The 21,472-nt window shown below is 35.4% G+C and overlaps 2 protein-coding genes across 9 annotated transcripts; both read right to left on the bottom strand.

Annotated features, from left to right (window-relative positions):
* Positions 1–34: 34 nt before the first annotated feature.
* Positions 35–884, bottom strand: LOC135652838 (uncharacterized). Its single transcript, XM_065174126.1, has one exon. It carries the CDS (start codon positions 882–884, stop codon positions 213–215), a length of 672 nt encoding a protein of 223 aa, XP_065030198.1. The 3' UTR covers positions 35–212.
* On the bottom strand, positions 773–20,898 carry LOC135652836 (protein ENHANCED DISEASE RESISTANCE 2-like). Of its 8 annotated transcripts, none has more exons than XM_065174119.1 (20): positions 20,141–20,898; positions 19,900–19,993; positions 19,132–19,185; positions 17,194–17,259; positions 16,115–16,218; positions 14,767–14,831; positions 14,551–14,667; positions 11,974–12,038; positions 11,808–11,889; positions 11,529–11,684; positions 9,059–9,300; positions 8,937–8,976; positions 8,692–8,846; positions 8,491–8,592; positions 4,520–4,564; positions 3,808–3,948; positions 3,486–3,581; positions 3,270–3,371; positions 1,104–1,485; positions 773–908 (listed from the first exon to the last, which is right to left on the bottom strand). In XM_065174119.1, the coding sequence occupies exons 1-19, from the start codon at positions 20,260–20,262 to the stop codon at positions 1,372–1,374; spliced, it is 1,962 nt and encodes a 653-aa protein (XP_065030191.1). In that variant the 5' UTR covers positions 20,263–20,898; the 3' UTR covers positions 773–908; positions 1,104–1,371. The 8 variants fall into 8 exon arrangements, with proteins under 8 accessions (XP_065030191.1, XP_065030190.1, XP_065030192.1 ...); XM_065174118.1 differs by having other exon boundaries at positions 790–926; XM_065174120.1 differs by having other exon boundaries at positions 790–926; positions 19,900–19,974; positions 20,141–20,873.
* Between the last annotated feature and the right edge of the window lie 574 nt (positions 20,899–21,472).

Raw genomic sequence — 21,472 nt, 5'->3', positions numbered from 1 at the left:
ATGGTTCATCTGGATTTTGTAGTGTAGAAATTGGTGAGGCCGAACAGCATTAGGCTATATTTTGGTACATGTATTGACGTTGTCAGGGAGGGACGCAACCAATACAGAAGAGTGCCATCCATATTATGGAGAAAACAACAGACGATAGATAATATGGCGGATGGGTTAATCGATTCAGAGCAATTACAATAGCAACACACTCAAGTAATCGGTCACAGGTGAAAGAAACAGGCTCTCATCTTGTCGACGGCAGCTGGCCAGAGCGGTTCCCTGTTCCTCAAACTAATGGCCGCGCACAGGAGGACGAGGACGAAGACCCAGATCAGGAGGTCCATGACCAACCAGGTATTGGCTTGCGACGAGATGAAGGCGAGCACAAGGCTGGAGTAGGCCACGGCGAAGGGCAAGCGAACGAGGCGGGAGGCGACGGGCACACCAGTGAGCAGGGCGAGCGTCATGAGCATGGAGTTGCCGAACCCCACCCAGCTTGCCGTCATGAAAAGCCAGTACCTCTTGCGGTGCTTGTCGCGCAGGATGGAGTCGCCGGCCACGTGCCCGTTGCTGTCATCTTGGTAGTACCCGCCTGGGAGATTGGTTCCCAACTGATAGGTGAGCGCGGTTATGAGCGTCGCCACCACCAACAGAGTGTTGCTGTCGTTGTGATCCCAGCCACGGTGCTGCTGTGGCTGTGGCGCTGTCTCTTCTTGGTTCATTTGCTGGTGTGGCGCGGCGTTGCCCATCTGACCCATCTCAACGTTGATGGGAATCTGCGTCTGCCCAGACATCGGAGATGAAGATGAAGATGATGATTCTGATTCTTCCATAATTAATATAGTTGGATGCTTATCTTCATGGATTGGTAGGCGACGGCCGTAGCGTAACATCGATCTGATGACTTGACTTGGAACCTTCGAAGTACCATCGACCTGATGTCAGAGAATATGTAAAAGAAAACGAAGACAAGTTACGGGGAAACCCCTCTTAGAAAGCGCATACGGATGCTTTGAACTCGTCAAGCTTAGTGGTCCCGATGCTCTCTCTAGGCAACATCATTAGTAAATAGGAGGGACTATGAATATACTTGGAGTTGATAGTACACGAACCTGATCGCTGGGGTGATATGAACTCTTAATAGGTAGTCAATCTACACTTCCATATGCAAACCATCAATGGTTTATTATCCGTAGCCCTCCAACGCAGTAAGTCGGTGAAAAAATAACGGAGTCCCTTTCGTCATCCGATAATACAAAAGGGCAAAGACTTGCAAGATCGGAGAGTTGGAAGTAAAACCAGAATGATTCACTTGTATAAGGTGGTGAAGAAACGCCGCTACGCGTGGGAACAATGAATCCAATACTGTCAGCCAACAGCTTATACATTGGGATCACTCGCTTCGAGAACTGGTACTTGAGCAGATGACAGCTCCACATGGGATACACGGACAGCACCGATAAGCCGTTCCGGAAGATCCTCATAAGTGTTTGCCTGTGAACAAAGCATCACTAATCAAAGAAGACATATGTAGAAAATCATAAAAAATTTACAGCATCAATTTGTTTTCTTTCAAGAGGAAAGGAATTAGTTCACGCTTCATTATGTTCTGATATCAGACCTATGAACTCGGTGCTGAATTCCTTGCCAAGGTAGTCATTGTTAACACAAGTTCAAGATGTGGTCTAAAGCTCAGAAGGACCAGCTCCAACTAGTTGGTGGATACTGACAATTAGTCATTTATGATAAGGCAACCAAGCGAGCCATCTTGCTAGGCCAGGATAATTATAAGCTTATAACTGCCTTATTGTGCTTATTTAATCAACAAGCAGGAATTTTCATAATTTCTAAGCCTAAATTTTCATGGTGAATGACAACTCAATGCAAGATGGAGAAATGAAAAAAATTGTTTCATGTCCTTCCATCAAAAAAAGGTTTTCAACAGAAAAACTTGTGATGTGAATGTGACAAATAGAAAAATAAAATTTCCACTAGAGGACAATATTAAATTTTGATTTAGATATAAGAAAAGTACACTGCAGTATACCGCTTGGTACGAGGGTATATACCGGTCCAATAGGAGACCGGTACGAGCGATACATTAGTACACTCCCGTGTACCAATGTGTTAATATTGTTGATATGGCTTGGTACAATTTAGTACATAACATACAAATAGTTGATCGATATATTGGTACAAATCAGTAAAAGTTCACTTTTTTGCAGGATTGTTCAACCATCGACTTTGATGGCATGCAAACAGATACATGAAAATTGAATAGAGATTACACCAAATAACCCTCATAAGAGAGACCAAATACTTTGGTTCTGTTCACTGATGTCTGTTAATAGGACCAAATCATCTGAATATATTTGTGCAATAACATCTCTCAGCTCAAGCAAACTAATAGGAAGTGATTTCAACAAGTGCTCGAGTGCTCGCCCGAGCCCAGGCGTCAAGCGCTTCGAGCGAGTGCTCGGGTTAAACCAGGCAACCGAACCAATGTTTTAGGTCTGGTTCGATCTCCGGAGCTTTAGTTGGTTCAATCGAACCAACTAAAGCGATTGAACCAACTAAAGCTCCGATATCAGCATTCCTCTCGTAACTTCCCAATCCTAACCCTACTCGCCGCTCCCGCTGCCATTGTCGCTGCTCGTCGTTCCTGCTGCTTCTGCTGTCGTTGCTTGTTGCTACCGTTGCCACTATAGCCGCTCACTGCTCCCGCTACCGCAACCACTGTCGTCGCCCGCCACTCCCGCTCCCACTGTCGTTGTTGCTGCTCTTAGTCAGCAACCTCAATCTTCCTCTTACTCACACTCTTCTCACTTCAATAGTATACTATTAACAGTATATTAATAATATACTGCTAACTATATACTAGTAATAGTATTTTTATTTATTAGATTAATATAGTATTTTGATTTTAATACTGTTAATTTTATTTATTTGAAATTATTGTTATTGTTTTGAATTTTGAGATTTTTTGTTAATGTGATATTGTGATTTAACAAGATTGTCTTAATTTAATATCATATTTTTATTTAAATAATTATATTTATTAATTATATTATATATTTTTATATTTTAACGCCTCACTTTACTCGGGCGAGCGCCTAGCGCCTCAGACATTTGTGGACCTTGGCATCTTTTGACAACTAGCACTTTTTAAATCACTATTAATAGGAGAATTCAACTTCATCTTTTCTAATAATGTCAACAACATAAAAGTATGCATGCCATTATATGATGTGGTGTATCTATTTAGGATATAGGAGTACCTGCACAAGAAAAGCCATGTCAACTACTAATGTTGTAATCACACCAAAAACAAGCCCCAAAACGCCATTAGCCACTGTAGAAGAACCAATATCGACATCAATCTGCACCAGATAATGACTGTTAGTCATCATGTACGTATTAGCTCTGATTTAGAATTCATTTTTTTCCAACACTGCAATGGACATTAGAGACAATAGTTTCCTGTGGTAACTTACTTCCAGGTAATCTGGTCCACGAATGTACGTACAGTCAACTGCTTTACCTAATAAACAGGGAGTGCTTCCAACACTCTGGCGCACAATCCAGGAGCCCTGCACAGAAATGTACTAGAACTAAAATGCATCGCCTACATGTTGCAGGGAAGCCTTACAGGCTATCTCATGTCATTTGATGAAATCCCACTTAGTGTGGGAAACATATCGTAAAAAAACTAATAATAGAGACATTGTTGTGTACTTGTGTAATTTGACTTCATGATTCAGATTTGATCGGCTTAAGTAGGACAGAGATTAAAAGCTTCTTGAAGAAGATGACAACCTTGGGAACGGCTGGAATAAGCTTGAACCTACTATTTCGGTACTCATCGTCACCATCAACAAAAAGCTGCAGTAGTGATCCAGGAACCAGTGGTTTTGACACAAAGTAGAAGACCATACTATAATGAGTCGAAGCTGGAACCTGCAAATAACATGAAATTCATTTCTCACACTACTTCAGAGTCTTCAGACACCCAGAAAAAAGAATTTGCATTAACAAAATAACCATCTGTTGCCTAAAATCTTGAATTTGCTTGGAGATGCTACACAATCTCTGAGAAACTATAACCTTAGCATATATATAAATAAATAAATAAATATACATATATATATATTTATATATATATATAATGTTCAAGGATGCAGATAACAAGCAGACAAGTCTAGGACTGTCCTATTCTCCTGTCAAGCTGATTTACAACTAAAGGAACAATTTTTAGAAATGCATACACAGCACGTAGATCTTTTAAAAGTTCTTGAGATCATACTTTATCCTACACGAGAATGACCAATGCATTCACATCTGAATTATTGAACTATAATTTTGTAATTGATATATTTGAGATCTTAACAATTACGCAAATAACATACAAGATTATATCTGAGATCACATTTGCTTTATACCACTACTCAAGTAGCAAACAAGAGTCAATTAGTATCAACAGAGGAAATATGTTAAACAATAATATATTTTGAAATGAATGGAAGCTTACTTGCACATTTATCACCAATGAGAATAGTCCCTTCTCGGAGGCAACCTACATTTCCAAGGTAAAACTAAGAACCTAACAGTGAAACCTCAATTTTATTTTTTGTGGTGCATGATATGAGAACATATGTAAATTGTATTTCAAAGCAAATATATACAAAATGTTTAAACTATTAAACTGCATTTCAATAATAACCAGTCAGTTATTAAAGATATTCTAACAAAAAAAACCTTAATTTTACAAGTATAATATTTCATGTAAAAATCATGAAGAAAGAACTTAATGCATGCGTTCAAGTTTAATATATATTGGGTCATTTCCTAATAACTTAAGCTTTTGGGAGTATTGATAACACATTCAAAATATTTATCAGGTATAAAAACAGATTGAGTTTGACTCTTGTATTTGCCCCTTCATATTTCACAATGTTTAACTATAATTTGTACAATACACTTCTCTTTAATTGGCTTGTACCATGCTCTTGGGTTCAGTTTTATGTCACGCCTAATCCCATTTGTAGATAAGATGAGATGTTAGAGTTTAATATAAATCGGGTCCCTTCCTAAACTTAAAGCTTTTGGGATTACTGGTAACCCAGCTATTAAACTGCATTTCCCTAAATGCCAAACCACAGTTAGAGATAGTTAACTGATGATCCAGCAAATAAAGCCAACTGGCATTTTGCTATTGCTTTCAGCTAACTCAGGCATAACAGATTAGATGTATTGACCATTTGTAAAAATTGGCCCTCATATACATCGACACAATACGAATCATGACAAGTTTATCCTCATTACTGTGGGCAACATTAGCCTCTACATCAGGCAGTAACCTTGGCCTCAACTATATAGTGCAGTGTCAGTCATTATACGATACCAAGCAAGAAAAATGGAAGGATTTGTAGTTGGGATCAGAACTTACTAGAATATTAAAAGTGAATCAGTGAATGCTGAATTGCAGTTCATATGTACAAAAACTTTTTTCAAACTGAGTTGGACAAGTAAAATCTAAAAGAATGAAAAAAGATAAAAACAGTTAGATGAGGATTGATCTTGTTTTTAGCTTATAGAAGCAGCCAACAGACAAATTCCTAGAAATTCATATAGAATAAACTAGTTAATATTCAGACTTCCCTTACAGCATATTAGAAATATGCTTAAAAGGGTTTCAATGCGAAATTGTTAGTTTTCAGAGAAATAATAGCTTGGAAGACTGGTAAGTCTTGCTTCCCTGCAAAATAAGAAACATAAGAAATAATAAATTTTGATCACAAAATGTTTACCACAAATCACTCCTTTGGGCTCTGATCTTACACCATGAAAAAAGAAGAATAAATTCATATTTTATGCTTTTAGGATCAAATAAGAAATGTTACACCCATCATGAAATAAGAAAATTGGAGATTCAACCTTATATATTATCCACATTGATGTGTCATATAAAAAAAAACTAAATGTCACAATCCAGGGGATTCAATCTCATTGGAACCAGTCTGTACTGACCAGTATTTACCAGACCTATTGGGCACCGAGACACTGACCATCCCATTTCAGATAGTCTGGTCCCTTTTTCTTCAAACAGCATATGTTTTTTATCCGAATATTTTTTTAGGCCCTCATGACTATAATGGCTCATAACTTGCAGGTCTGTCTCCCTCTCTATGTCGTCACCCATCTGCCATCACCTGTTGCTTGCCACACACCTCATATTTGGTACTTCTCATCCTCTCCTCCTCTTCTCCCTTTTTCCTTTCCTCCCTCTCCCCCTCCCCACCTCCGCGCACCACCACCGCCCCCTGGCGCCTACTCTCCTACCCTAGCAGAAGGATGCCATAGTATGCCAGCATACCATGCTGGTAGACTGGATCCATATCAAAATATTTCTTGCTATAATCAATGTAACTAGAAACAGTAAGCACTGCATAAAATTATAAGAAGTTAAGAAGTCGACAACAACAATCAACTGCTATCACATGGCTCAGCATCAGGCCTGCTCCCATCTGCCTGAGCATGGCCAAGGCTTATTTGGCCCTAGATTAAACTTTTTTGTCACTAAAAAAACCCAAATATGGGTCAATTATGACAGTAGCTCGGGACAACTTGGAACAACCATTAAACAAATGGATTGAATAGAATTCAATAAAAAAGAGAAGCATACAGTATGTCAAGAGTTCTGTCTCCTAAGCTGGTTCAGGGAGTAAAGAAGGTCTCTTTGATTTTGGAAGAGAGTGAACAGCTTAATCCTATTGTGGCTGGATCTTCAAAAATCCCTTCTTAGCAAACTTCTAAACAAAATTGGGAAAGTAGAGAGCTAAATAAGCCTCTACAACCTCTAGTAGTAATATAATAGACTTTTCATTTTTCTATTAATATTCTGATTAATATTTGCCATTTATTTGTGGTAGCTAGATTAGTCAGTCAAAAAAGTTCTAATAGCATATTTATTATTCTAGTCCCAATGCAAGAATAGATAGGTTAGAGGAGCAATTTTACTATTAAAATTGAAGGAGTTCCAGTGTTTCTTTTAGCGGGTTTTAGTGAGAATTTGTTCCCACAGCCCCTTGATAAGAGGCTGTGAGCCCAAGGGGTTCATATATGAATGATTTCCCTATTTTCCTTAGTGTAAAATTATTTAATTATTAGTTAAATTACTAAAATTAATAGCTGGGAGGCCTTTTCTCAAATTGAAGGCATGTTTGTAAAAGCCACATCTGACACCAACCTTCTTTCCCCTCACATGCTTTACTTTGGTATTCCATGTGCAAAGACATCTCTAAGGATTTGAACAACAAAACTCTGATCTTAATTAGCCTCAGAAGAGTGTTCCATCTACTAGAATTTCATATAAATTTGGACATGAAAAATATTCTAACACCAAATGTACATTCCTGGAAAATCTACAAGTTGTTTTTCTAAATACAGTTCAATATGGCTCAAAAATAGATAGTGTGTACTGGAGTTCTAGCTAGTGTCTGCCGTACCGAATCGTACCGCCCGGTATGGGCGGTACATACCGGTCCGACAGGCCAGCGGTACGCGAACCGCCCGGTACCGGTCCGCACTGTAGCAGTACAGTGCACCAGTGCTACAGTGTAGTGTGCTTGGTACATCTGGGTGTACCGCTCGGTATACTGTACCGTACCAGTACCGAGCCTAGGTCGAAATACCGGTACGGTACGGTATTACGAATCTTGGTTCTAGCTACTGAATTCTTAGAACTAGAAAATTCTTCTATCTACCTGATAGAAGATGACATTCCACAAGTCCATAATTAGATACATTAAACATTAAGGACTTCCATATTAGCTTCATTATATGCTGCTCTCTTTTAGCTGCGAGAACTGATATTGAGCCAACGCAAAATCCAGAAACTCCAAAGAAGTTTTGATATCATTACTGTCCAAGTACGTATAATATCAACCAGATAGTCGGATCCACTGCAGAGAGATCATGGATAAAAATTATACAGAACATGGGTAGCTTTCTAAAAAAAAAATCAGGTAGTTGCTTTGGAGCAGTCGCCTTTGAGGATAAGTAATCATCGTTAGTTAAAATTTGAATCTATGAGATTGTTCTTAAATAAAATACTTCCTCTTTTGTCATAATATGAAAAATGCAATTGTTCCAAACAAATTGCAGGCCCTTATCAGCCATTAGAGTTATAATATTTCCTCAAGAACACTCTAACTGCTCATTTCAAGATTTCAGAATGACTGGATGATCACCATTGTATTGGTTAGGTTCAGAAATTTCAATAAGAAATTTTTAGTAATTGAACAAATAATTTTTAAAGAGAAACTTAGACAAATAGTCAGTATCGAGCTACTGAACCTCAATGCCATTCATAAAACTTTTATAACAAACAAAACTAAAATGCAGATTAAATAAATAGCAATTTAGTAATCTTCAGTCTCCCAACAGGAGCAAAAAAAGAATGAAATATTAAGCTTATAATGCTGCAGAAGAGATGCTTACTTGGACTGCACAACCTTTTCGCCTAGCAACATGGTCGATTCGCTTGACATCCTTGAACCAATCAACAGCTACAAGCTCCATTAGATGCTTTCCTGCAGGAATCTGCAATCCACAGAGTAGAAATTTTAATAGCAAGATCTAAAGTATCATTTAATGAGATCCAAAACCAACTATACACAATATAGAAAAGCATAATGAGACCTTGGTCTTGTCATATATGAATTGTTTACTTCGAACTCTGAAATTGTTCCCGTCAGATATTCTCCAACAATTACGGCTTTTGTCAAGGTCATCACGCCGTAAGTTGCCAGAAAATCCTGATAAATCAATTGAAGCTGAAGGTTCCTCACCCAAAACTAGAGGAATTCAGAATACAACTATTAGGAACCAGCACAACTTTAATCTCAATTACGAAATTATGAAATGGGTAAACATAATATACAAACCAGCCTTATTAATCTCATTTTCAAGTTTGATTGGATAAACCTGCAGACATTGTAACACTGTCATCAATACAAATAAGGCAAAAATATTAACACAAAGTCACCAATAGTAGCAGCCTTCCAACCTCTTGTTCAGGCTCTGGAATTTTATAATCTTCATCATCATAAGAGTCTTCATCCAACATTACATGATGTCTGCTAGCACCATGCATTTGATACTGTGAAGAATTCGGCTGAACGGAATTTTCCTGTGTTTTCCTTTTCCTATCCTTCTTAATAGGAGCTGTTTCTGCAGTCATATTGACCATCAATGGCATCTTCGAGACATCATAATTTTCATCTGTTTGGGAGAACCATTCACGGAGCCCTGCCATAAGAAAAGGTGTAAGCACTCATCAGAACATTAGAAGACACCGATAGCTATAATAGTGAGTAAGCAGTAACTTTGATCAACTAACTCAAGTGGTTATCTATTAAAAATTAAAACATTAGAAGATAAAGAGAACAATGCACATATGCAGCAAATATATCTTTTTCTAGCCAGCAAAAGTATATCACAAAAATGTCTTCTTTGTTCGCTAATTATCAAGGCAGCATATGTTGCAGAAGAAATATATGATACCATGGGCAATGTGATCATATGTTGAAGCAAGAAATTTACTTGAGTTATGACATCCTAGGCATTGCTGAAGCAACTGAAACAAACTAGAATTCGCTGCTACCCTGGGAGTTACAATGTCTAGCGGACAATTAAGACCTGATGTCTAATCATTGTTACAATATTTCAGGAGAGAAAGTAACATCCATATCAGCATCATTTATTTGGTAACATTTCTATTAATTGAAGTTCAAGTCTTATGGGCTCTTTTAGACGGTGACTATGAAGAAAATACAATGTAAACTTCAGATATAAAGTTAAAAAATTCAAGGATACTACACAAGGACAATACTCATAAATGCATTACTTGGAAAAGAATTAGGAAAATACTAGAATATTAATGTCATCACCCGATCTGATAGGATAAGGGTTGTTGAGTCTGAACCAATGATCCAAAATGCTTAAGTCCAAATTAATAGTGGTACAGCCCATCAAACGTCTACACGTCAATCTAACTTTTAACCAACTTTCAATGCGGACTAAACCAAGGTGTAACAATTCAACTAGCCAAAAGTGATATACAATGGTAGTGTTCAACTAGGAAATTGTTCTGCAGTAACAAGAATATTAGTACAATTACAAGGACATTCTATTGGCATAAGTGCATGCCTTGCATAAATCTTTTTTGCATTAGGATTTTGACTTGTTTTTAGTGAGATACCTGTCCTTCTGAGACATCCTCTCATTGTACCTAAGTGACTCTTCGGATTTGAAATCTTTTGTTGGTAAGGATAACCATCTAAATAGTTTCGTTCACATTTAAACTTTGAATATAAACTTCATGGATTGAATACCATGTTATATTAAGTATATGAAATAAGATTTTGAAATCAGCAAAAAAATTGTGAGATCCTAAATTCCTAATTATGCTAAATGAAAATACCCGGTGACACATATATGATTATCTCTTAAATCACAGTTTTAGTTGAAATCAGACCATGAACTAATTAAATGTTCTCATTCACCATTTAAAGTATTTGTATTTTACGCCATATGAATATAACCATTTCAAGGGGAGGGTGGAACAAGAGTACAACTTTTAGTTCAAAAGTTATGAAACCTAAATTTACTCATTTTCCAAATTTATCATTCTACTTTTCTGTTTCTTATAGTAGACTTACACTTCCCTCTTGCCACCGATCCACAAGTCTCAGTTTTTTCAGTTGGCGAACACCTACTAAAAAATGATAATATCATATTCTCTCCCTTTCCTAACAAATTGATTTTTATGAACAACATACATCAAATAAAACCATAACTCTACCTTCACGTACCTACATTCATCACATAATGCATGCTTAGATTGCTTTTACTTATTTAAGATTTCAGTTGGCCATTTCAGGGAAATACTTTTTCATGTAACCAGCAGCATATTTTACGATCAGAACTTAATTAGTAAATATATGCTCATTGTTTCTAACTTTCTATAGTCTATTTTATACTGAACAACACAATAACAAGCCATACTGTCATGACAATGCAATTATCTGTAATAAACATATTGACTATTCTTGTTTTACCATCCCTAGATGAGATAATTTAGAAAAAAAATCAGGTACCTGACTATTTCAGGCTTAGGATAACTTTTTATTCCAATATTTATAAACACAGAGTTTGCAGAAATAATCCAACTATACCAAAACTAGGAATCAGTTGTATCAAACCAGAATGAGCATAACTTGTTGAACAACACATTCTATTAGAATAAAAAAAATTCTTCTACTTATCCCCTAACTGAACAGGAAAAAATTCTCAGGCAAAGTAATTATGAACCACAATGCATGTTAAGCAACTAAACAGCATTAATAATCAAAAGTAAAGTTGTTTTAAAAGAAAAGCGAAAAGAAAAATATAAATCAAGTCAAAACATGTATCAATAAAGACCTGCTATGAAATAGAGAACCAATTAAATTATTATAGTTAGAGAGGATCAGTACCAGCAACACTGTTCAACATCTGAATCAAACAATGTTGCTGAAATGATGGGAAATAACCAACGCCCCATCCTTTCAGATCAATTTGCATAAGATATTGTACTTGTGTCCGCAGTCTTCCATTGCGAGTTTTTAGGGGGGAAATTTTGAAACCCCCACCTTGAGAAAGAAAATAATTAAATACATTTTCAGATAACTGAAAATATTTACAATACAATAGACAAGTGCATATACAAATAAATAACAAATGTTTTTAAAGGAACAAAGCACGTGGAAATATACTCTCAACATGGGCTCTAACGAATCCTGGCTGTGGACTACAATTTACATGCTCCCTTGATCGGAATAAAACAACTGCAAGAACCTACAATCAATTTTTGGGATTCCTAACAATGGCAAACATCAAGGCATGTTACAAACGAAAAACAAATGAGACTAACATTCTCACCATAACTTCCATCATCATTACGTCTCCAATAACGCACATAACATAGATCACGAGGCCACACAAACCTGCCAAGTAATCTCCATTCTTATTCATGGCAGAATCATAGGTATAAATTCTTCTAACAAGTATCGTTGCAAACAGTTCAAGATTCATTGCAAAGCTAAATACACAATATCTTATGAAAGTGGCGTGTTGAATGATTATGAGCTTCACAAGTTAGCAAAAATATATAAGGTAGCAACACAAGACTAATAGATATATAATTATGTAGTGCAAAAATTTAAATCTCGATCTGGTACCAAATTTAGAAATTTACTAGACAGATATGATATTGGTACCCCGGGTGGTATACTGATCCATATTGCACACCATCACTCAAAAAATTTAATAAAATATTATAAAATACTGACCGGTATGGGATCTTATAATCCGATATCAGTCCTTTGTCAGACCAGTTAGTACCAATCATCATACAACATAACCTAGATTACAGCAGTACCAGCAACTAATTACTTATGTACCAAGTACCAACCATTATTTGAAACTATGATATAGTGTACAGATTACATTTGTTGATAAATCCTAGATTATAGCAGTACTAGCAACTAATTTCCTTTTTTTTTTTTTGTCTACGTGCCATACCAAATCTTTTGATAGCACTAGCTCAAAATAGTGACTTGTTAGAGATCGAAAACTTACCAACAAACGTATCCGATATCCTGCACTGATGGTAGCCTCATGCGTGCATCAGATTCAGCCCTATCAAATAGGACATCTTGCTTTTTGACATACTATAGCAACAGGTGATGGAATTTGGGGCCGAAAATGGTGATCAAGAAGCCTAATGGTTGCTTCCCTTCACTCACGTGGAGATTGGCGATAGCCTTCTAGAGATTGTTAGCATGTCTCATGAATCCAGTTGAACTGAAAAATTGTGTTTCTTTCAACTTGAGGTATCTAAATTAGGCCTCATGAGCTGCTTCTTGCAATCCACTCATAACTCAAAAAAATATTCCCCTTCACAATAACTTCCATGTAAACTATGTTAGGATATGCCTCTCCTAATAAGGCTTCATTCCTTGGAGCAAAAGTACCTCCAATGGACTTAAATGACAAACAGTTTAATTTTTGTTCTGGGAATTTCAAGCGTTGTTATATACTAAATCATTAGAAATAAGGTTTCCTATTTTATAATTTCATCGCCTCGCAATTCATCCAATTCCTAATGGTTGCTTCCCTTCACTCACATGGAGATTGACGATAGCCTTCTAGAGATTGTTAGCATGTCTCATGAATCCACTTGAACTGAAAAATTATGTTTGTTTCAACTTGAGGTATCTAAATTAGGCCTCATGAGCTGCTTCTTGCAATCCACTCATAACTCAAAAAAATATTCCCCTTCACAATGACTTCCATGTAAACTATGTTAGGATATGCCTCTCCTAATAAGGCTTCATTCCTTGGAGCAAAAGTACCTCCAATGGACTTAAATGACAAACAGTTTAATTTTTGTTCTGGGAATTTCAAGCGTTGTTATATACTAAAACATTAGAAATAAGGTTTCCTATTTTATAATTTCATCACCTCGCAATTCATCCAATTCCAAAAAGAAAAAAAATGGAATTATTTAAATTCAGATTCTGATGTCAGACAACTTACCTTAACTATACCATATTCGTGATAGGAGTCATGGACAACAAATAGAGTATAAGATAATTTTGCTTCCAAATACATCAGCTGAGATGGATGAAAACCAGCCCAAAAATTACTGAAAACAAGAAGTCTAATCCTACTAGTGCATGAAGAGACTGGGTCAATCCTGTCCTACCAACTTTATTATGAGCAGGTTGGAAGCTTCTTTCTCCTATATTATTCCAACTAGAATTGAACTAAAAATATCTTTTCTGAATTGGACAGCTTGTCTTTCCTTTTCCTACTCCAGCTGGGAGTTCTGTTAGAGCTGCTTTATCCATTTCCAAGCTGGGTTGAGAATTTTTCAAGCTATTTTGGGTCAATCTGAAGAATATCTTTATCTGAATTTTCCTATAATTCTCACTTAATGATATCATCTATTCTTATATAAGGAGCATAATAACATTAAGTATATCATTACTTGGGTCTTCTCATAATATAAATTCTAACAAAAATTTTCTGTCATCAGATCTTTGAATCTATTTTTTCCTCTCTTACGCTAAGAAGTGTCCTTCGGTTAACTAGTCTAATAGAACAGAAGATAAGTAAGTACCTATAACTAGAATCTAATCTAGAAACATAAACTTATGCAGGCTACACATGAATATATGGGCATATTTAATCTGGTAAAGAAAAAAGTACATGTTTACAAAAGCTATGCTATCAAAATTCACAAATGACGTAGCTAGGCATTACATCTGCATATTGTCTCTCTGAAAGAAGAAGTTAAGGTATTAGTAATTTCACTTCAAGATTAAACAAGAAAAACAAAAGCAGACAGTAGTTCTTATAATTCTTCAGGCTACAATTTGCTGTAAAATGCAGAAAACAAATAAGATATTAGGAACATGGAAAGATAGAAAAAGAATCAGAGAAATATTTCACCATTTTGGCATCTTACAAGACGCCAATGTTTCCTAGAAAAGACTTGATCAGAGTTGTTCTCACTTAACAAGCCTGAATCAACATCACAGGTCCAATCAGGTACAGAATCAGGAAAACCTACAAACCGGAAAGTGATGGTCACACTGTACTCTATATGCCACCAAAAAACACAACATATGTTGCAAATTCATAAATCTAATCAATGTTAACCCTTACCATTTCCTATGGTTATTCTCCGTGATAAAGTAGGACGGCTCTCTTCTTCTTCTTCAGGACTACACCTACAAGAAATATTAGGAAACTAAAAGATTTTGACATGGATATATAAATTTCATTACATCTTTTTCATAAAATCAATGCAAGGTAATCAACACTGAGATGAGATTGTGACTAGCAAGAAAGAAGACATTCCACCATACTATATATAAAATAACAACAATCTGTATGAGTACCAAGACATGTAGAAAAAGGTTAAGATATACACTCACAATATCCAAAAGTTAAGAACAGGAATAGGTTCCTTATAAATTATAATTATCAAGCATCCTTATAGTTCAGTTCTCATTGAAACTTCATTCCATATCTGCTTATGAACAAACAGTAGAGTTTTCAGCAACAATTCAGCACCATTAAATTACTACATTTTTTAACATCCATTTGTCTTAAAATTCTTTTTGTGGCCAACAATTAAGAGGCATGAACGCATAACAAATGGATAATATGTATCTTTGAACAGAAATCTTGGCAAATTGGTCTAGCACATACTAATAATAACATCTGATAGATTTTCATGTCTGCAAATATTAATAGATATGTCATATCTCACACCTATCAATGTTCATCTCAAAGTAAGTATCCTTTCAACTTCCGTATGAGATCAGATTAGGGATACATATACAAGCACACATGCAGAATGTTATCCTAACAGTCCAATTTATGTAAGAGACTATAAGTAAAATTTGCATTTTTTGTTGTCAAATATCAATACTCTAATAAACTTAGTATAGAACAGTGTCTGCCGTACCGAAGTGTACCGGCCATACCAGGCGGTATGTACCGATCCTTCAGGTACTTGGTACGTGGACCGCCCTGTACCGCTACAGTGCTACAGTACTACACTGTAGCATTACTACAGTACTACAGTATCGGTACACCCTGGTGTACCGCCCGGTACACCGGTACCGTACCATACCGAGCCCGGGTCGAAACTCCGGTACGGTACGATATGACGAACCTTGGTATAGAAGATATATATTATATTGTCTGCAGAATGGTAGGCTTAAATTCTAAATCACACCAGATTCAGTATCTAAGATAAATAGACAAAAGCATGTTTTCCACTAAACTCTCATCAAATATCCCAGAAAAAACATGAGAATATATGATAAAAGAAAGAAACATCAAGGCAAATCTGGGCAAATGACATCTAAAGTATCATTTTACCAAAGACAAAAGAAAAAAACATAAATTAATGGTAGATCAAGTGATAATGCTTCCACTATGTCATGTATTCTTAAAACAACATTAATAAATAATTGTAAAAACATATTACATCATTACTTACTGACTTTCCCGATCAGAGGAGGAAGCATTTCTTCCATCATCCGCCATAGGTCCATATGGAATTGAAGCATATACCTTGTTTCCATTAGCTGTTATGAAATCTTGCTGCTTGTAGGAAGAGATGAACAATTGAGTAATCCAAAATAATTATATATGTGTAAATGAATCAATATAAAGTGTCATTTACCTTAAAGACCAGTTCAACAACCTCTTTATATAACTCTATACAAAAAATTATTCATCAACCAAATGATCCAAATGAGATTCCAATTTGAATGGCATTCCAATGGTCTAAACAAAAACAAAGGTCCCATATCTAGTTAATTTTGCATGCCAGGTGGGGAACAAACACATTAGTCTAATTTATCAATACCCAGACCCCTTATTCCATTGCAATAAACAAAGTTGTCTAGGACTCTAGAATACACATGCTTCCAATCCATGTTGATTAAACATGATTTAATAGGGTGCATAATGCAGTCACTAATTCAATTTATTTATAATACTTTGAAAGTTTGCATAGCTAATTGCTCGTGTTTTCAATAACTTTTTATGCTGATTTTTTTCATGTAAAAAAGTTCCTGTTACACCTTAATCTAACATTTAAAGAAAGCAAAAGCATTCCTTGTGTTCTATTTCTACATGTTTCTTTATCAGCAGTGTTCATCCACATTGATAATGAGGTAAAACTAATGTTTAAAAACTAGCCAATAATTCTAGGGTAGCTTTGTATGTAAGATCCTCTAAATGCCAAAAAAGGAACGACATGTTTGTTATATTATAATCAAAAGATATACCCTAGAGTTTTGTTTGTAGAAAATAAATGCTTTAAATAGGCTTCAAGTTCTCGAAATCTTCTAAAAAATAAATGCTTTAAAGAGGCTTCAAGATCTAAAAATCTTCTAAGTGTTTCCTTTTATTGGAACAAAATGGTTCTAACTTACAACTATGCTATTATTAATAATTTTTAATTTTTATTGTAACAACCTGCACTAGTGAAGTAGTCTTAAATATAGAAAACATTATATGTTCACTGGATAGCAAGAAGATGATATAACTAATGAAATTGTTACTTAATACCTGATCAATAACAAGTTCAATTTTCTCCTTCCAGATCAGAGCCTCCTGAATGTTAAATGCTGCCATCTGGTTCAAAAAGAAAACCAGTATTAAGAATAATAATATGCAGCACAAGCACACACAAAAAGATGTAAAATATGGGTCACATGCCTATAATGAAGAAAATTATATAATATAGGTGACAGATTTAACACCTATTAATGGGAAATTTTACAAAGGATCTGTTTAGAACACCCCAGTTGACAACAGAATAAATGAATACACAACTCTTCCAGCAACCAGCAGGGGTGAAGCAAAAATACATCGAGGAGGGCCAAGAACATTTATAGTGGCTTGCAAACGAAAATAAAAAGATCTTTAAGTTTCAATTGGTGACAATTTTACAAAGCAACTGTCTACTTCGGTTTGAAGGAATATATATATATATACATATATATATATATATACACACATATATATATGTATACATATACATATATATACATATACATATACATATACATATACATATACATATACATATACATATACATATACATATACATATACATATACATATACATATACATATACATATACATATACATATACATATACATATACATATACATATACATATACATATACATATACATATACATATACATATACATATACATATACATATACATATACATATACATATACATATACATATACATATACATATACATATACATATACATATACATATACATATACATATACATATACATATACATATACATATACATATACATATACATATACATATACATATACATATACATATACATATACATATACATATACATATACATATACATATACATATACATATACATATACATATACATATACATATACATATACATATACATATACATATACATATACATATACATATACATATACATATACATATACATATACATATACATATACATATACATATACATATACATATACATATACATATACATATACATATACATATACATATACATATACATATACATATACATATACATATACATATACATATACATATACATATACATATACATATACATATACATATACATATACATATACATATACATATACATATACATATACATATACATATACATATACATATACATATACATATACATATACATATACATATACATATATATATATATATACATGAGACTTCCAGTAACTAGCAGGGATGAAGTGTCGAAGCGAGATCTTTACATCAAAGAGGGCCAAGAATGTTTATTGTGGTTTGCAAAAGGAAATAAAAGGATCCAAGCTATCTATTGGATTGAGCTAATTTAAATAAATAAACTATTTAAAATGAAATATATAAAATTAATTTATATGTTCTATTTAATTTACTAATTAAGCATATGCATAAATTATCAGTATTTATCAGGAAAGTGTATTTCATTTTTGACATTCAGATAAATCAAAAGGAGGCGTATTTGAAGCATTGTTATACAATTTATCTTATGGATCAGCACTACGAACAAGTCTCTTTGCTTGGTATCAGAGTATGATTGCTCCTTGCAATCAAAGTGACCAAGTCTCGACTCTCGAGTCAGGGAAACTACTTCTTTATTGTACATTGATGCTCCCAGACCTTGTATTGGCAGAGTCTTATGCAGTTGACTGCCCTTTTAATCAGAACAATACCCTCCCTAGACAAATCCCATGACTCTAATCACAACTTTTGAATTTATGAAAAATGTGGCACTGCTTACAGTCATGTTAGTTTTCTATAGCTAAATAACAATTTCTATTAAAGCAATACAATTCTTAAGCAAAATGGAAATATATTTCAGCCTTGTTGATAATCACACAAATAGAAGGTCCAAAGTGGATAAAAGTGGCTCTACTTTGTGAAGTTAAGCAACTTAAGTCAGCACAAACCATAATCCGATGATACTTCTCTTTCTTGTTGTAAACACATAAAACATAAACCATCTGCACGTTAAAATAAGAAAATCAACACATGTCATTATAAAGAGAAGAACAACAAATTCTATCAGATCTAAAAATCGAAGAGAAATTAAATAACAAATTAATCAACACATTTTATCGATACAAAACAAAAATGACAAAAGTATAAGAATCAAAGGTATGTGCCGAAGCAAGACAAATTTGAATTTTCTACAATAAAGAATCATCTTTAGTAAGACTAAGACATATTTATTGGTGCCATACATGTCACTTACTTGCATAAAAAATATTAGAACATAAGAAGCAACTCTAACTGTTAATAAACTGTGGAAAATTATTGAAACCCAACAAAAAATAATGATATTATATATTGAATTATTATGGTTAAAACTTAAAAGTTTATACTGCTGGTACACCAAAACTGCCTCAAGTTAGCATGTATAAGGAAGTTATTCAGACAAGGTTTTGGAGATCTAAGACTTCAAGTACATGAGTATATGCTATATCTAAGATATTGAAAAAAAGAATGTCAAATTCATAAACATAATCTTTGGTATTATCAGGACAATGTTCTGTCCACAAAACGTGGTCATAGAACAGTGCATACACGAAGCTGTTAAAATCATAGCATTCATGAAATTAACTGGCATTAAGCCAGGACTCTAAATTGAATGAGAGGTATGTTAAGTGTTCCTTCAGAAATCAGGCTTTCTCCACTTAAAGAAGAAGAAGGCTTACATGTCCGTGGTGCATTTTAAGCCCCCTATCCTCCACTCTGCAGTTTCCATCTATAAGAAGTGTCTTGATCGGAAGCTGGATAATGGTAAACACGCTGAGACAGTTCAGTATTTCAATTAAGAAAATATTAAGCCACAACGGATAAACAAAAAGAACTCCTAATCCAACTGAGTCCAGACGAAATAAGAGAAAACATCAATACAAGAATTAGGAAAAAGAAACCAAAGGAGTGATGCGGTACCATGATATCCTGAGGTTTCCTCTTGTAGTACGCGAGCATTTTGGTCTCGAGAACGAAGTACCGCATATGGATGAACGAGCGCCCGATCTTCCTCCTCCCGAAACGGACCATCCATCCCTCATAAACCACCTTCGACATATTCTCACTCCTTCCCAGACGCGCCTAACCTCGATACTATTCCGACAAATCCCACACTCTACGGCGTCATAATCGGAACGATCAATCAAATATCAAAGGGAGCGAGTACGGCAAGCAGAGTTGGCCCTAGCCCACCGACAACCCAAGGTTCCTCAAGCTGAAGCCAAAAACCCCGCGATTAACACAGATCTTAACTCGTTCTCCAACCCCGAGTACAACAACACGACCGGATCTCCAGGAAAAGAGAATACCCACGCAACGGCTACGTGGATCGATCGGCTCGGCCGAGGCAGACTCCGACGATGAGATCGCGAGATCCTTCTCAGGAAGAAGGAAAGCGATGAGAGACTGAAAGGAACGGAGAAGGAGGGACTTGGTTGGCTTTAGATGTAGACAAAGGAGGGCGCGGCGCAGAACAAAGCATAAGAACGGCCTTCTATTTCCGGTGTATGGAAGAATGAATAAATAGGAGGCACAAAATTCTTAAAAAGAACCGGGAACAGAAAATAGAATTTTAATTTCGAGAAAAGAGAAATAGCGACAATAACGACGACATGTGGGCATCAGCCAAGCTGTTTGATGGCAATATCAGCGACGGCAGACCTACTACCACTTACACGTCAGCCAGATTCGAATCATCGTTTACCTGATCCCGGATTCGCCGTCTCGTCTAGAGGCACACGAAACGGGTACGAGTCTTCTTCTTGGATCGTCAACCGGGAGGGCTCGGTTGGAGGGGACTGTAATAGAAGCTTCGAGCGCGTCGGACCTCGAAACCGCTCCACGTCAGTACTCTTTCGCACTTCCCTTGGGATATTGTTTCCTTTTATTCCTTTTTCATGGTTTATATCGTTCGTACAGTAAGAATTATTCTTTTCGGAAAATATTTTTGGGACAAGGGAAGATGGACCCATTGCCTTGTCGTCCTGTTTCTTGATAAGTCAACTTAATGCTAATATCTTGTCACCAACTTTTAACGAGCATAGTTCTTAGTAGTAATTTTTAGTAATTAAAACTAAGTACTACAGTTTTTCAAACTTTTATAAAGTTCGTAAACACTTTATCATATTATAAGACGTCGGCTTTTAAAAAATTATTACCTACATAGGTGCATTTGCTTTCTAATCAGATTCAATTCTGTTCTACTCCGATGAATATTTTCAAACGGGACCGGCGTTGACAGCATCGGAATCA

Source organism: Musa acuminata, chromosome BXJ3-11, assembly GCF_036884655.1.
Source record: "Musa acuminata AAA Group cultivar baxijiao chromosome BXJ3-11, Cavendish_Baxijiao_AAA, whole genome shotgun sequence".
In the NCBI taxonomy this organism is placed as follows: domain Eukaryota; kingdom Viridiplantae; phylum Streptophyta; class Magnoliopsida; order Zingiberales; family Musaceae; genus Musa; species Musa acuminata.
Note: the sequence above shows the minus strand (reverse complement) of the source record. Positions and strands in the feature narration are given on the sequence as shown.